Source organism: Leptosomus discolor, chromosome 11 (assembly GCF_034619465.1).
Source record: "Leptosomus discolor isolate bLepDis1 chromosome 11, bLepDis1.hap2, whole genome shotgun sequence".
NCBI lineage: Eukaryota > Metazoa > Chordata > Aves > Leptosomiformes > Leptosomidae > Leptosomus > Leptosomus discolor.
This window is the reverse complement of record NC_141401.1, coordinates 15,921,233-15,937,472: the sequence shown is the minus strand read 5'-3', so window position 1 is coordinate 15,937,472 and position 16,240 is coordinate 15,921,233. Positions and strand designations below refer to the sequence as shown.

The 16,240-nt window shown below is 54.6% G+C and overlaps 1 protein-coding gene across 1 annotated transcript; it reads right to left on the bottom strand.

Annotated features, from left to right (window-relative positions):
* Nucleotides 1–3,550: 3,550 nt before the first annotated feature.
* Nucleotides 3,551–15,123, bottom strand: STRA6 (signaling receptor and transporter of retinol STRA6). Its single transcript, XM_086471667.1, has 17 exons — nt 14,999–15,123; nt 12,467–12,545; nt 11,958–12,043; nt 11,652–11,791; nt 11,317–11,483; nt 11,027–11,152; nt 10,110–10,180; nt 9,890–9,966; nt 9,077–9,138; nt 8,622–8,802; nt 7,544–7,619; nt 7,340–7,473; nt 6,018–6,135; nt 5,718–5,819; nt 4,738–4,901; nt 4,069–4,206; nt 3,551–3,729 (listed from the first exon to the last, which is right to left on the bottom strand). Exons 1-17 carry the CDS (start codon nt 15,121–15,123, stop codon nt 3,551–3,553), a joined length of 2,025 nt encoding a protein of 674 aa, XP_086327793.1.
* Nucleotides 15,124–16,240: the final 1,117 nt, after the last annotated feature.

The following is a 16,240-nucleotide window of genomic DNA, read 5'->3' as shown; positions in this document are numbered from 1 at the left end:
CTAGGGTGCTGGGGGACCCCTTGTCTCATGACAGGGGGGGCTGAGCATCTCCATCTCCCCCACCCTGAAGGATGGGCAGTCCAGCTCTTGTGCCTTCTGCCAGCGCTCGCCTGTGGGAGCTGGGCAGACCCCTGCAACCACCCTTGCCTTATAACCAAAGCTGTATGGACAGCAATAAATAACCTTTTTTTTTTTTTTTTTTAAACAAGCTGGTGTGTGCTGCCTCTGTGCACCCCCAAACCCCCCAAACCAAACAGCACCTGGGGTACCACATCTCATCACCAACCCTCTTTGCTCAGGGGGCATCCCCTTTCCCCCCCAGCTCCCCCAAAGCTCTCCCTGTTCTGTAGCATCCCCCCAGCTCCCATAAAGCCCTTGCAGTGCTGTAGCATCCCCCCACGATGACTCTGGAGGGCGGGTATATAGGGTACCCAAAAATCCCCCCCATTGCTGCATGCAGCAGGCAGGGGAAGGCAGCAATGCCAAAATCAGCTGAAAAGCAGCTGTCCTGGAGCCTCAAACCTCCACACAAGCTCTCCAGCCCCACGACTCAGTGTCCAGCCAGCTCATAGGGTAAGGAACGGGGCAGCCGAAGAGCTTTGCCAGACGCCAACACCGTCAGGGTACGGCGCCGAGGTCTCTGTGGGGGTCCCGAGGCAGAAACAGCCCAGAAACAGCCATCGGCTCCTCGCACGAATGGCCTTTGATGCTAACATGCAGGCACATATTTTTCCCATTACAGGCAGAAAGGATGAAAAACATCACAGCCCCAGTGAGAGTTTTGCTTTCATTTCGTAGGATACAACTTTTAACATCAGTTTTATCCCAGCCAGGATCCTCTCCTCCCTGCCTCCCTGAGAATAGGTGGGTACAGGAGCTTACTCCTGCAACCTCGGCTGGGAACAGGGTTTGGAGCATGGGATAAGGATAAAAAAAAAAGGACTTAGGCTCTCAGCAGCCCTAAGTCATGCCTGAAAGTCTCTGCCCACCTTCAGAGCTACTGCTCCCCCTGGCTTTGCTGCTGCATGGCTGTTTTGTCACCAGAAAAGTGAATTCCTCTGCATTCGACAAGTTTACTCAAAGCTTTTATGGCAAATTATTAGTGATATCAGGCATCACTCATTCATAACGAACAGGGCACCCTGCCACGCGGCTCCTGGGTTGGATGCTGCAGGTGCTATTGCAGTTGGCGTCACTATCCTGACCCACCAGCTGGTGCAAGTCTGGGATGCCACAACCCGCATCAGCTCCTCTGTCCCTCATGTTTACAAAGCCACAGCAAGACCCAGACCTGAATTTCTGTTCCCCACATGGGCAATTTTCCATTAACAGCTGTTTTCAGCCAGATCAGCTCCCCAAACCACCTCACCATCAGTTCAGGTGTTGGGTGGGGAGGACTGTGGATACACAGAGCTATCCCATGGCCATACCGGCGTTGGGGGGTTTAAAGAGGTGAGAGGCCACCGTGAAGAAGTTCACCCCCAGGGCACACTGCCTCTGTCAAAGAAGGGAAAGAAAACAAGCAAATCAATGAAGCCACCTCCTGTCTTCCTCCCGGGGCTGTCATCCCTCACTTCAGCCCCAGCCCACCGCCTGCCAAGACATCTCCAGGAAGCCTCGGGCAGGGCTGTGTAAACAGATGCTGAAATCCAGCTCCACCCACGGCCCAGAGCTGCTAAAGGTTTTAGGGATTACCAAGGCTGCCTTGAAAGCCCCAGCACCTCGGCAGCGGGAGATGGGTTGGGATGGGCTGCAATGGAAAGGCCCAGCCTTTGCTTTAGGGCACCCCTTCACGCAGGACATCCAGCACCCTCCAGCACTGCATCTCTTCTGTGCTCAGACATACAAACCCAAGCACGCACAGCCCAGAGCTGGCAAAACAGCAGGAATTGCACCTTGGGCTCTTGCTGTCTTAAAAAGAAAAGGACTCAGATCTGCCTCCAGTGCTGCCGCTGTCACCCAGTTCAGTGACATTGTACTATGTGCCAGACAGTAATCAAATGCGATTAAAACAGTGCTATTTTAATCATATTTGATTAGTGGACAGTGGATGTGACAGGGTTTTGAGCATCCAAGCGCACCGGGTGGCTGTTGGGGCAGCACCTGCAGGCAGCAGATGAAGGCAGAGACCCCCTCTCTCTGTGCTGGGTCAGGCTCCTGCCCAGGGAGTTCAGTGTTGTGGGGAGATGCACAGGGGATGGCCCAGCAGCCCTGCTCTGTGCAGGGTGGGCTGCAAAGTCTCAAAGGCCCCTGCTTTAGCAAGGCTGAGGTATCTGAGATTATGTTGAGATGGAACAGTGAGGAACCACCAGAACAATCTACCAAGAGCCCTGCTTGCTGCCTGCAATGGCAGGCTGGCACTGGGCATCCTTCCAGCCAAAGGCAGGATTTTCAATAGACACAGTATGGGAAGAGGTGACCCTGGACACCTACCTTCTTCATGGGAGGTATGGTTTAGGGGACAAATATTTTGATGGGAAAGCATACTGATCAGCTTTGCATTAAATTTCCCTGAGGTGGGGAGGGGGAATCGCAGATTTGGTCCTATCGACCAGCTCTACTGCAAAGCCTCTGCTCCATGCAGTGAGAGCAAGGTCAGTCCCAACCATCCCCCAGACATACAGCTACAACGGTCCTCATGTCCCTCCTGCCAGGTCTGGCTTATTCAGGAACAGCCAAGAGACCAAGCACACCCCGAGCATAGGAATGAGGTATGTGATTTATTAACCTTCCCCAACTCAGCACATCCAAGTGAGGCATAAAACAGCTTTCTATGGATTCAAGATCAGCTCACTTGGAGGGTCGCCAGCCCTGGGAACTGCTGGCTTTAAACAAAAAAGGGGGTGACAGTAAGAGGCACTGGGGGGATGTGAGTTACAGGGAGCAGAAGAGAAATGGTTCTGCAACCTCACAGCCCAGAGCAGGAGCAGACAGGGATTTTAGCCTTCACAAAACTGGGGAAAAAATTCTCAGGGTTAGGTATGGTGCCCAAGGGGAGCCAGAATCAGACTTGAAAGGGAAAAGCTAAGGACGGGCTTGGCAGTGGGGACCTTCTCCAGGGGGAGACCATGCTGAGATGCTGGTGTGGTAGTTCCTCATGCTCTGTCTGGTTGAGGATCCCTCCACACACACAAAGACACACCTTCTCCCTCTTTCCTTACTGTCCTGGTGCTGGGGAATTGTGCCTGCCTTGCCACATGTTGGAAAGGCAACTGTTGAGAACTGGTGGGCTCATTGCAGGAGTGACTCCTGAGAGGTTTCTGAGATTCCTGAAGGGTGTAGCTTGGCTCATCAATCCCTCTCCATCCAGGTCAGGCTTGGAGGTGACTCATTATCTTCACCTCTGGACCTTGGTTGTGGCTCAGCATGGACCTAGAGCTAAAAGCCAGCCCCCATCACCCCTGGGGAAGGGACTGGAGGCTGGAGAGGTGCAAGAGGTGCCCAAAACTCCTGCCAGTGCAGGAGGAGAGTCAACAGGAGACAAGGATGGGATGGGATGGGACAGGAGTGTGTGTGGAAGGCAGAGAGGGGTGGGGGGCCTCTCTGGGGGTCAGGGCTTGGTGGTGCTGAGCTGGGTTCCATTGGCTGTGGGGTCAGAGAGGGCAGTTTTCCGGCAAGCAGTCAGTGAGGGGTTGTTGAGGAGTGTGTAGGCCAGCCACCAGCGGGCTCGGCTCTGCTTGAACCTGGCTCTGCTCAGAGGTGCCTTCTTGGGCTGCATCAGCTGGATGCCTGAAAGGACATGGGAAGGGGGGAACAATTTCAGCTCCAGCTCCCCTTCGCTGGAGCTGCCCAGGTGCCATCCACACCCTGGGGCAAAAGCACAGGGGTCCCATCCTGCCCTTGCATGGGCAGAGGAATGGGAGCAGCTCCTGGGATGGAGATGATCACATGCCAAGCAGAGGTAGCATAAAAGTGAAGAGGGCACCAGAGCCACAACCCTCAATGGTCCCTTTATCCCAAGGCACCACCAGCATCTCTAGAGGAGCAGCAAACCCACAGAGGAGACCCTGATGACACCCCACAGCGATGGCGGTGTATCCCTCCGGGTTGTTGGTGGGGAGGTCCTACCTTCTTCCACATTGCTGGCCCGGAGCCCCGGCAGCCCCTCTGGCCTGGCTAGCTGGAGGAGCAGCAAGCAAAAAGCTTTCATCACCGGGTGGGACTGGCTGACCTCGATTTTCAGATAGTGGCAGTAAGTGTGGTAGCCTGGGGAAACACAGCCCACAGTAAATGCGTGTGGCGGGGCCAGACTTTATGATTCCCCCCTCCCTCCTGCCCTTGAGCAAAGGGGAGGGTTATTTGCCAGGGTCCATATCTGTCCTGCCAGAGCTGCTTTGCCTTCAGAGCTGGAGATGAGCTCCACTCCCAAAATCCCAGCAGGAAAAGCAGAGGAAGGGCTAAGGTCTCCTCTCCCTGCTGCCTTTAGCACAGGAGAGGTGAGGGTCTGCTGCACACAGGAATGGGGTCGGGCCACTGGTGAAGCCCAAGGGACCCCAGAAGGGCATCACCCACGCTCAGGGATGGATGGAAAAGCAGGATTGTGCCAGCATCAGGACAAGTCCCTTGCCCCAGTTATCGAAAGTGCCCATTTCTGAACATAGGTGGTTTGAAGCCACCCTCAGTCCTGGCAGCTCCAGGTGATGGAGGAGCTCCAGGCCATGTCCCCCAGGAGCTCAGTGGTGGGAGAAGGGCCCCCATATTCAGAGGTGCTGCAGAGATACCCCCTCCATGTCCTACCTGGGTCAAAGGTCTCCACACCACGGTTCAGCAGGCTGATGTCCAGCTGGCAGAAGTGGACAGAGTTATAAAGGCCAGAAATGACCATCCTCCACACCCCAGCCAGGAAGCCCACCAGGACATTGATGGGGAAGAACAGGTAGGTGACTATGTAGAGAGCTCGCCTGCGGGTGGAGGAGAAGGAGTAAGGAACACAAACACCACTGGACGGGAAGCACAGCCCTTCCCTGCCAGAGAAACCTCCTGCCAAAATAAGCCTCCCACCCTTCCCTCCCCTCCTTGGCAGACACTTTCCCCATCTGTCTGTGTCCCATAGAGAGAAGTAAACACCCTTCCAGCCTCTTGGAGTGGAGGCGGCCTGGTGCACCATCACAACTTCAAAGCTTGGCCTCCAGCACACATAGGGTCTCCATTTCTCCCTGAGGACTCAGAAACCAGCCATAGCATGGGTCTGGTGGTTTAGGATGGAGGACACCAGCTCCTGTGGAGCCAGAAGAGCCTACAGCAGCCTCCCCACCATGCTGGGCAAGTGATGGAGGTGGTGGAAGTGCCTTGGCTGGACAGAGCAGAACACCTAGATCCATCTGTCACCCTAGGCTTCCGCATAAGGAGACAGCTTATTCAGTGACACCATGCCTGAGCAAGGGACCGCACCTGCAGGCAGCATCTGAACCAGTCCAGCTGATCCTGAGGGGTCTGGTCTTCCTCTGAGGCTTGCAAATGGGGGTGGTGGAGCAGGGCATAGACCTCACCAGCTTCACACCAATGAAATCAAGGCTGTAAAGGGATCACGGCCCTCTAAAGCATCTAAAGAAAGCCCTCTGGGAGCACGGAAACACTCAAAACCGTCAAACCCACAGGCTTTCCCCCTTGAGCTCACAGCACAGAGGATGTCATGAGTCTGTAAACCCAACACAGTCCTGGGGTCCTGGACCTCAGGAGGGACAACTATGCCCTGAAGGCCCCCTGCATCCCCATACCTGTTGGTGAGCTCCTTCCGGAGGGGATGCTGCTCCAGAAATTGATAGTGAGCTGCCAAATTTTGCACAATGATGGCAACAACCAGGGTCAACCAGAAGGGCCTGGGTGGGAGAGAAGAGGCAGGTTGGACACCAAGAGGGTCCCAAGCATGAGACACCATCCCAGGCAGCAGAAAGCTCCAGCAAAGTTGAAAGAGCCCAAGGTAGAGCCTCCTCTTGACAGAGTACCCCAAAACACACCAGGACCACGTGGCACCCACTTGCATCTTCCATCCCTTCCCAAGGGCTGCGAGCACTCACCACATGTTCTGAATGATTTTGAAGAGATGCATGTTTGTGCCAGACTGGAGCGGGATGACGACGAAGAAGGTAAACCCCACTGAGCAGATGAAGAAAATCACTTGCTGGATGAGGAGACCTAGGGGGGAGACATGGGGAGAGAAAACATTGTGTGGGAGGATGGAGAAGCAGTTCTTTTTCTTGCTTTTGTTCCCCAAACCCGTGCTTGTTGCTGTGCGTGTCTCTCATTTTAATCCCATAAAAAGCCTGCAAGATCCTTACCTGCCTCCCCCGCTCCAAACACAATGCTCTGCACAGGATTTAATTACAAGTTCAGCCTTTCTTATCACTCTCCACATTATCCCCACCGAGAAGAGCCATCACTCAGGGCTGCAACTATGATGCTTCATCATAAAAATCAGCCTGAGCTCTGATTCCTAATCATAAATCACACAGAGATCAGCAGCGGCTGTGGTTCCTTGTGCTTGAGCTTGTTCTTCACCTCCACTGCTCTGTTTTAATGATTTGAAAACCAAGGTTTTTAAGCAAGAGGTAGATTCACAAGGGAACAGTGAGATGCAGCCAGATCTGACAGGGATGCACCAAGTACTGGGTGGCCAAAGAAAAGTTGCTCCTCGCTGGCAAAGGGAGGCAAGGAGCTCCTGGAGTGTTCCCCAGCTCCTACCTCCACACTAATCTCTGCAGTTTACCTGCAAAATAAATCCACTTTCCTGAGGGGTGGTCACCAACAGACTTGGTGGTCCCTCCTGTCCTTCCATTACCTCCCTGGACTCTCAGTTTGACTCTCCTGCGTAGCCTTGGGGTGCTGATATGGTCAGCACCACAGTATGCATCACCACAGACACTGCCCAGAGTGACCTCCCATGGGGCAGAGAGGCCTTAAAATATCTCAAAACCATGGTCAGGTGAAGATTTCTACCTGCTTTGATGTCCTCCACCCATCCACAGGATGGTCAGCCCTCCCAGTCAGGGAAACCCAGGCTGTGCTGGGGAAGACATGCATCAAGGAACACCCAGGATGTGAAGACCAGGACCAGAGGAGACAGACAGTCCTTTGCACGAGATGCTGCGACAGCTTCTCAAATCAAAATATTTGGGCTTGAGCCAAAACAAGTCATCACTTCCCCCCCCCCCCCCCCCCTTTTTTTTTCTCTTCCCAACCATTTGGTGTTCAGCATGGTCCTTCCTGCAGAAGGACAGATTGTGTTTGGGGAAAGAGGAACAAAAGCCTCACAGCCATCCCTTTGCAAACCCAGGGTAGGCTGTGCAAGGTGGGGATCCACCACCCATCCTCCCACCTCTTGTCCCTCAAAACCCTTTACCCAGGCAGGCAAAAGCAGTCTGGAAGGCGGCAAAGCTCATCCAGCAGACGATGGCTTGTCGGGACGGGCGAAGGATATGGGCTTTATAGAAAACGTCCAGCACAGCACCTTGGTAGAGCGCCTTCAGGTTGTTCCTGGGGAGAGACACCAGCTGCATCCTGGCTCGGTGACAAGGCCACGGCCAGAGGAGCAAGGACACCGTACCTGTGCATCACCAGCGTCCTCAGGAGCATGGCGCAGGTCAGCAGGCAGCACAGCACCAGCGAGCAGATGTAGCAGACTGCAGAGGAGCAGGGGGAGATGGCTATATCAGGGCTGCAGCCAGCCCAGCAACATGATCATAGAATCACAGAATGGTTTGGGTTGGAAGGGACCTTAAAGATCACCCGGTTCCAACCCCCCTGCCATGGGCAGGGACACCTCCCACTAGACCAGGTTGCTCAAAGCCCCATCCAGCCTGGCCTTAGGATCTTACTGTAAAATATATCTCAGGAGCATTGCAGGGGGTTGAGTTATGGGGTGGCATGGGTGTAACCCACCGTGCTTCAGTTTCTCTCCCTCCCCCCTTTGTGATACAGGGATCTCCATCTCCCAGGTGGGCATAAGCTGGTGAGACAGTGAAAGGGAAGGGGAAAGACAAGCAGTTAGGCTAGCTCAGCACTGGGAAAATCATCAAGCAAGCAGTGATAAGCAGGCAGCGCAATGGAGAAAGCCCAGGAAGATGCTCTCAGAAAAGGGGGTGCTGGGGGGGAAAGCAAGAGCAGGAGAAGGAGGTCTAGTAGGAGGGATAGAGATGTCAGGAAAACAAAGAACATGTGGGGTGCTTGGTGACTCAGAAAAAGCTATAAGAAGCCCCTCCCAGGGTTGGTAGTACCCCAAGCTAGTGCCATGAAGGGAGGGGGGCACCCCTCCCATCCCCACACACCCTACACCCCCCATCCAGGGCTTTCAATCATCCAGGGGGCCGGGGGCCACCTGCTCGATTCCGGCACATATCAAAGCCTGCAGCCGAAGAGCAGCATCTGCAGCACGGCGTTACCGACTCTCCCTGCCTTGCCGTCTTGGCGCGTGGCGGCTGCTCGGAGATGCCTGGCACGGCGCCAGGCTCACATGGCTGCCTTTCATGTCTGCACGGCTGTGGCAGCTGGTTTTTAAGTCCCCCTGGAAGCCACCCCATCACCAGCCAGTTTCCTGGACCATCCTCTTGGTTAGAAATCCCTCTGATAAGTTCTGAAATCCTCCAAAAATCATCTATGTATACAGAACCTGGCTGGGAACCCACCTTCCAGTGACCAGAGGTAGTACTTGACAGTGTTGAGCTCCTTCTCCATGTCACCTGGCACAGCTGGGCTCTCTGAGGGCACCAAGCCAAACTGGACCAACAGCACCACAATGTCCTTCGTCATTCCTGCCCGCACGATCTGGATGGTGGGGACAACGGCTACCAGGAGCAGCAGGGCCACCTGCAAGGGAGCAGTGCCACGTGAGCCCTGGGTCATGGCATCCCACTGCTGAGCCATCGCCTTAGCTTAAAGACTTAAGGCTGGCTGAGCCCTGGAAGCACATGGCCGGTTACTGCAGCTCAGCCAAGGGATGGTAATACCTTGAAGCATGTTAATACCATCCCCATAGCCAAAATTGTGGTGTGGCAATGACCTTTGGGCTCCTCTGCCTCAAGAGGATACAGCCAAGAAGGCAGGGAAGGGACTTTGCTTGGCATTTAACCATTGGCATCACCTGGTAGACAGCGATCACAGCCATGGTTATGGACAGGACAAGCTTCAGGGGGATCCGGAATCCTGTAAGGCAGAATTGGAGAGGTGTATCGGAGGAGCTGAGATGTGGGAACACGGGGGAAGAATGGAGCAGGCTGCAGGTCCACCCAACCCAGCAGCCAAAGCAAACACCTCGGGGAGAGCACGGGAACAGGGCTGCCAAATATTAATTGGGATTTCCTCAGGGAAATCACAAAAGGGTGAATAGCTGGGAGGTTTCTCTGTACTTCAGCTGAATGGGTTTTCTTCCAGTTGATCCTCCTTTCCCGCAAACCCATGAAACTTTACACACCCACAGCACTGAGTCCCAGCATTTGGGTGCCTGCTGTGTGGTGAGCTGTGTCCCTTGGGGTGTCACCTCCTGGGACAGCCCCTGCTTCTTCCACAGGCAGAGAAGGTGAGGAGTAGTTCCCCATTCCTGGGCTGTCAGGGATTTTATCCACTTATTGTAGATTTCATTCCCTTATCATAGCCTTATCAAGCATCAGGCTGCAATTTTAGCACAACCCATGCCTGAATCTCCCTGCATCAGCCCACCAATGCCCCCATGGTGGTGGAGGGAGGGACACACACAACGACAGCTCCCCACCCCACACCGCAACAGTTTGTGCAAAGCCAAGGCGTCGCACGTGCGGCAGGCGGCAGCTGCCACGGCACAGATGCTTTGGGGAAGGAGCCAAGAAAGGCATTTGCTCTCCCCAGGGAGGGAGAGGCAGCCTGTTTGCCGAGCTGCTGCTGCAGCCAAGAGCACAGCCCATGCCTGCCCGCAGCCTACCTTCCTCAGGAGTGTAGATGTAGGAGCGTAAATACACCTGGACCCTTGATAGGAGGTTCTCTTCTATCTTCGTGGAGCTGGAGGAGGAGGAAGGGGGTGAAAAGCATGTCCCTCAGGAGCAGGGACCCTCTCTGCCCCCCTTGCAGGCAGCGGGCAGCCAGGCAGGCTGGGCCCAGGCACTCGCTGATCAGACAGAGCTACGGGACGGTGTTGTCCTTACCTCCCCCCCTTCCGAGGGCGTTTGGACAGGACAGCCTTTAGGTACTTCTTGTAATAACCTCGCCCTGTAACCTTAAGGAAAGCAGCAGTTTAGTTGCTTGATTTGAGGACAGACACACATGCTCAGGCATGAAGGGGTGACTCTGCCTTTTGGGGGGGGGGGGCGGGGGGCTCTCAATAGGGCATCTGCATCCCACCCAGCAGCCACTTCCTTGCTCTGCTACTCCTGGCCACCCACCCGTTACTAGCACTCTGCATACAGGATGCGGGTGATGGGCTCCCAGCCCTTGTTTGGATAACAAATGTACTGGAGCGATGCTGGCAGCAAAACTTCCAGCACCACAAAGGTGGAAACAAACCTGCCTTGTTCCCATCAACAAAGCAGCCCAAAACCAGGCACACCGGTATGACAGCTGAAAACCCTCATTCCCATCAGACAGCTCCCAGCAAGCGCCTGGGGGTCACTTCAGTCCACGCTTCGGCTGACTGCCTTTTTTTTTTTGAAGTAGGTTTTTCCTCCTCTCTTCCCAACAAAGCCTTGGCATTTCCCAAAGGGCTGGGGATTATCCAGCCTGCCGGGAAAACAAGGCAACCCCAGTCCCGGCCTGAACGGGACGCATTGATGCCTTAAGCCTCTTGTACTAAGGAGTTTACTCCAAAGATGGATTTTTTCACTCCCTCTTCAAATCCAGTGAGATAAACAGAGCCACGACCTGTGCCGTCATAGGGATGGAGGGGAGGCAGGTCCTGGTGCCAGAGTGAGTGGGGAACACATGCCCAGGGAGCACCCCAGTTCTCCTGGTCCCCAAGGCAGACAGATTGGCCGCAGGGTAGACGACCTCCCTAAACCATGCAGGTCCATCAAGGGGGTTCTCCCATGCTATCAGACGCCTGCGCCCCCCTATGGATCTTCATTACCTCCTTATCCAAGGTCTCCTCCTGCCCGGTGAAACTCCTGATGAGCAGGGCTGGATACCAAAGGCTTAAGAGCACAAGGCAGAGGATGATGGGGACATAAGAAAGCGTGGAGTAGTACCTGTATATCTGGGGAGAAGCAGAGAGGTCACACACCACCTCACCACAGCCTAAGGGCCTAGTCCTGGGCAGGTGACACCTTAACGTCATTTCAAGGAGGTGATGAGAAAGCCACTTTCAACCCCGAGCCACACTAGCCTCCCCGGTCCTTCCCCAGGCTGTGGGACACATACCTTCGGCGACTGGGGACAATCCACCTTCTGCCAGATATGGACCACGCAGTGGCACCAGGAGAGCAGGCAGCCCACAAGGTAGCTGACCCTGTGACGGACGGTGGCACAGGCGATCAGGGGGTAGTAGAAGGCAGGATAGTAGAGCAAAGCCAGGATCTTCCAGTACTCTGTATGGGATGATGGGAAGAAAGGAGGGAGAGCAAAACATGCAAGAGAAGGAAATGCTCTCAGTATGGACCAGGGTGAACAGGCTGCTCAGGGTGCCACCCAAAGCTGCATGCCTTCTGGATGGGGAGGACTGTGGTGCCCACAGGCCAGGAGGGTGCTTGCCTTACCCCGAGTGCTCTGGGAGGAGTGGGAGATGAGCGGCAGAGGGTCCTTGTCCAAGACCAGCACGCACAGGGAGGAGAACAGGATGCCGAACACGGCAGCCACCAGCCCTCGGTTGCCTTCCTCTTCCAGAAAGTTGGCTGGGCTGCAAGTCAAGGAAAGAATGAGCCTGATACCAGGTCATGGGCACCCTGTCCCCACCATCCTCTGCCCCAGAGCTGGTTTATCCCAAACTGCACCTCAGCATCCTTCCACCCACTTGGCTGCAGGGTGCCAGGGTCCCTGGGGACTGGGGTGCAGGGCCAGGGTACCTGAGCAGTCCTGGGACGCCGTTCCAGCAGCTCCGGTGGAGACGCCTGCGTTTCACCAGCAAGGACAAGCCCATGAGTACAGCCAGCTGCCAGAAACCCAATCAAAGGAGCAATAAATACATGGAGGGAGGCGTCTGGGAGTGGTTTGGACATGCTGCTATGTGATGGGAGCCTCCATGGAGACACCATCTCCACTCAACACCCTAAATCCAGCCATGGTTGAAGCAGGGACAGGTGCTTCTCAATCTGCTCTGGTGATTTACGGACTCTAAACACCTCAGAGGGACTGTACTGGGAAAAAATAAAAATAAATCAAAGCCTTCCACAAAACAAAGTCTGGAGATGTGCAAGTCCCTTGTTAGAGCATTCCAGCTCAAACCTCACTCCAGCTCAAGTTGAAGAGCCCAGACCTGCTATTACAGAGTAGATGGGCATAACCCCAAGGTGGAGGACAGCAAATATGACATTGGGGCAGATAACCCACCTTGCAGGACTCAGCAGATACTTACGGAGATGGGTGCCATGCAGATGTGATACAGCCTGGGAGAAACGGTGGGGTCGCAGTCTGGGATTACACTGGGAAACATGCTAGAAAGAGGGAGGGAAAAAAGATCATGTGTGGTTAGTCCCAAAAGGGCAAGGCAGAGATGCTGGGGGTAATAGCCACGCACATGGTGACGGTGGCAATTTCAGTCTGATGCTGAGAAGGGGCAAACCTCCAAAGAGCTGAGTTACACAACTGTCAATAACCAGGGATGAAGTCACCCTCACGAGATGACTTTATGATCAAGTGAAAGAGATAAGACCCGGGAGTGGCCCCAAGCTGATCCCCACAGGGGCTGGGTGACCTCCCTGCACGTACAGGGATGCCAAGGCTGAAGAGGAGATCGGCAAGGAAGGATGAACCCCTCCTTCACCTCTTTTACACCCGTTTCCATTCTGGTTCTGGCTTTTCAAGGGATGCAGCCTGCAAAGCAGCAGTTCTCCTCACTGCCTAAGGCACCACACTTATTAAATGCCAGCTGGGAGGCTGAAAACCCCTTGTAGGGTGTTTCCACACCTTTTCTATGACAGAGGGACCAGCCCCAGAGCTGGGGGGTTGGTGAAGGCAACAGCTGCCCAGGGTAGGTACATGCAGGACACTGTCCCAGAGCTGCATCCCCTGGGCAGCCAAGGCCGGCCAAGCAGGCGTGCCAGGCTTTGCTTTATTTATTCGCTCTCTGGCCTCCATTACATCCCTTAATCTCTGCTTTGCTGCAGCCCTCCTCCTCTCCCCAAGGCCAGGCACGATTTTGCCCAGCCACCTTCACCCAACTTTGGACAGCAAATCCCTGTGCTGGGGAGCTGACCTGCCTGAGTCCCATAACTCACGGAGGGGGGAACTCCACACGAGACCTCGTGCCCTCCCAAATCCCCTAGTGCTTGTTGGGGTGGGCAGAGACAGGAGACCAGCTGCAAAGCTCGCATGAGAAAGGCTGCAGGGAAGAGTCCAACAGTGAAACTGGGATTTCTCAGGCACCATATGTCCAAGGCTGTCACCGATCTGCCAGAAAAGGCTTTATAGGGCCAGCTGCCATTAGCAAACCTCTGATTTCTGCCTTTTTTTCTTCTGCCAATAGCTGGTCTTGGATAGACCAGAAAATTCCTGCTGTCCAAAAATGTCTGGGCTCTGGAAAACCAGGGCACCCACCTGCAAGACTGAGAGCACAGGGATACCAAAATGCTTTTTAGTATCACCAGGGCTCCAGCATCTAAATCCAGAGCATCCAGGAGCCATCACATTGGCAAACCCCCCAGTGCTGTCTCCATCCCTTCACTGACCATGGCTTGCTGCAAAGGAGGACACCCAGAAAATACCCCAAAGGTTTCTAGCAGAGGTGTGGATCATGCAAATAGGGCTTTCCTGGGGGAAACCGCGGCTGGGCAAGGAGATTTCAAAGGCTGTTTCACAATGCAGAAGATTAAGGATGAGGAACCCTTTGGGCTGGTCACCACTGGGATCTCCTCCTGCTTGTCCTCAGGATTAGGTATCAGTCAACTGAGTGATGCAAAATCCACCCACAGAGGACTAAGTCAACAGAGAGACAATAGATGTTGATAGATGGGCCTTGTGATTCCCAAATTCAAGCCTTGTGGGACACCTTGGATAAATTGCCCTGCTGCTCCATGCCTCAGTTTCCCCTCCCTATAACACTTCTCTTGTCCTTGGGAAGGGTACTCAGCTAGGAGTGCATGAAGTGCAAGGTCCCTGCTGCTAGGTTGGGCCCTGGGGTCCCATCCTTGGGGCAAACACAGCACTGTTTTTGGGAGTACACTCAGTTAAAGAGTGGATCACCATGGATGGAGAGGGAACAGGCTTTACAAGACGCACTGATACAGCAGTTTGGGGTGGGGGGAGGAAGACATCCATGCAAGCCCAGGGATTCCCAGCCCTATTTTGCAGGTAGAACACCTGTTCAGGGTCACCATGCTGTGCAGGGACCTGACTGGACATCCCAGCCCTGCCTCCCTGCCGGTAGATTGGGGTGTGCTGCCAACTTTCTTCACCCCTGGCCAAATCCTGCACAGCTGCTTGCTGAGAGCTGGGGTGGGATTAAGGCAAGGGACTGATTTGCAAGGCTGTGTCATGAGGATGTCTTCAAACCCAGAACCACGGAGCCAGAGCAGCCCTCTCTAAGCTAGCAAAGGCTCCAGGGGCTTCAGAGCGATCAGGACAGCAGGTTAACACCACGCACTTGACTTTGCATTTTTGGGGAAGGCTAAGTAAAACTAGAGTGTAACTAGCAGAGATACCTGCTGCAGGATTTACCCTAGCTCTTGCTAGAAGCATCCTAAACAAATGAAGTATTTGTAGGGGGACAAAACAAGCCTTTTTAATCACCTCCCGCTCACCTGGGAACAAATCCTGGCTTTGCTGCTTGGGGGATGTTACTCTACAGAAAGGGGATAAAGCAGCCAGGCAGGAGACTGGCAGCTGCCCAGGGTGACCCCAGCAGGGACAGGGGGACATGTGGCACTCACCAGCAGGGCTGGACACTTACTCATCTTGTGGCATGGCTGGCTCCACGGTTTCATAGATGTACCAGTCAGAAACGAGGTCATCAGTGCCGGCAAGGCTGTTGTCCAGCAGAGCATCATGCATCCCATTGGAGCTGTTGGCTGCCATGGCTGTCTCCTTCCCCCCTCCACAGGCTGGAAAGAATGGCAAAAGGCAGCAGGAGGCAGAAAGCAACTGGGCTTTCCCAAGGTGGGTTCTCCTGGGCTCTTGGAAATGCAGGGATGGAGGTGCTGAGCCAAGAGGTTTTATCTTCTCCAGTCACTCCCGCAGCCCTGGGAGGGACTGGAAGCTTTCAAAATCCAGCTGTGCTTCCAAGGATCCAGCTTTTATCTGGACTCGTAGGGAGGGAGAAGGGATGAACCAGCTCCCCCCCCCTCCCCCAGCCAGGCACTCAGGGCACACCTAATCATCCTCCGGCCGCTCCCTGCCCGCCGCGGGATGCTGATAGACTTGGAGCCTTTGTTTGGGTTGTTTAACAGCTTTTTACGCCAACGACTTGAAAACCAGCGCAAGGGTCATGTTTTCAGCTCAGAGGCACTGGCTGGCTGGCAAAGTGGGGATAAGATCTCACTGTGACCCATGTCCCCAGTGTCCCTCTGTGCCATCAGATGCCCCATACAGCATCCAGCCTTCCCCAGCCCTGGGATGAAACCTCAGCCCCTCTCCCTTTGTAGCAATAAAAGGGAAGAAGGATTTGTCGTGGTGCCAGACGCAACAAGCTCTCATTTCTCTTTCTCCCCATTATTTTTTGATGACTTTGGCCCAAACAGCCCCACACCCTCCGCTGCTGTCCCAGAGCTACATTGTACGAGCTGCAGCTGCCTCATCTACCATCGCTATCAGAAAGGCAGTGCTAAATGACGTGCCCAAAGGCATCCCCAAATGCCAGGCGGTGATGGTCAATGCAGCCCCCAAGCCCCAGGAACCAGCCCAGGATCTGGGCACACCTCATCACCAACCCCCCCCAGGGCTACTCGGTGACTCTGAGGGGAGGGGATAGGAAACAGACGACTGAGCCAGCAGCTTTGCTCCAGGCTGCTGTTTGTACAGCTGGTGTTCACAAGGGACCGTGATGGATATAGCATGCCAGCTTCAAAGAGATTCTCTAAATCAGGGCTGTGGCCCTGCACTGTCTCCAGACAGACAAGTGGCACTCGCCACCATGGCCACACTGCCCCATGCCTGATGCTCCACTGGATATCACGGCCCCAGTCAGGTTTTAGGT

Bases quoted from the DNA above. Each gene is read 5' to 3' on its own strand.
- STRA6 (XM_086471667.1), bottom strand. From the start codon at position 15,123: ATGGCAGCCAACAGCTCCAATGGGATGCATGATGCTCTGCTGGACAAC. The intron at 10,181-11,026 runs GTAATGAAGATC...GCTTTCCTTAAG, and splicing joins AGGAGACCTTGGATAAGGAG to GTTACAGGGCGAGGTTATTA. The intron at 7,474-7,543 runs GTACGGTGTCCT...GTCTCTCCCCAG, and splicing joins AGGACGCTGGTGATGCACAG to GAACAACCTGAAGGCGCTCT.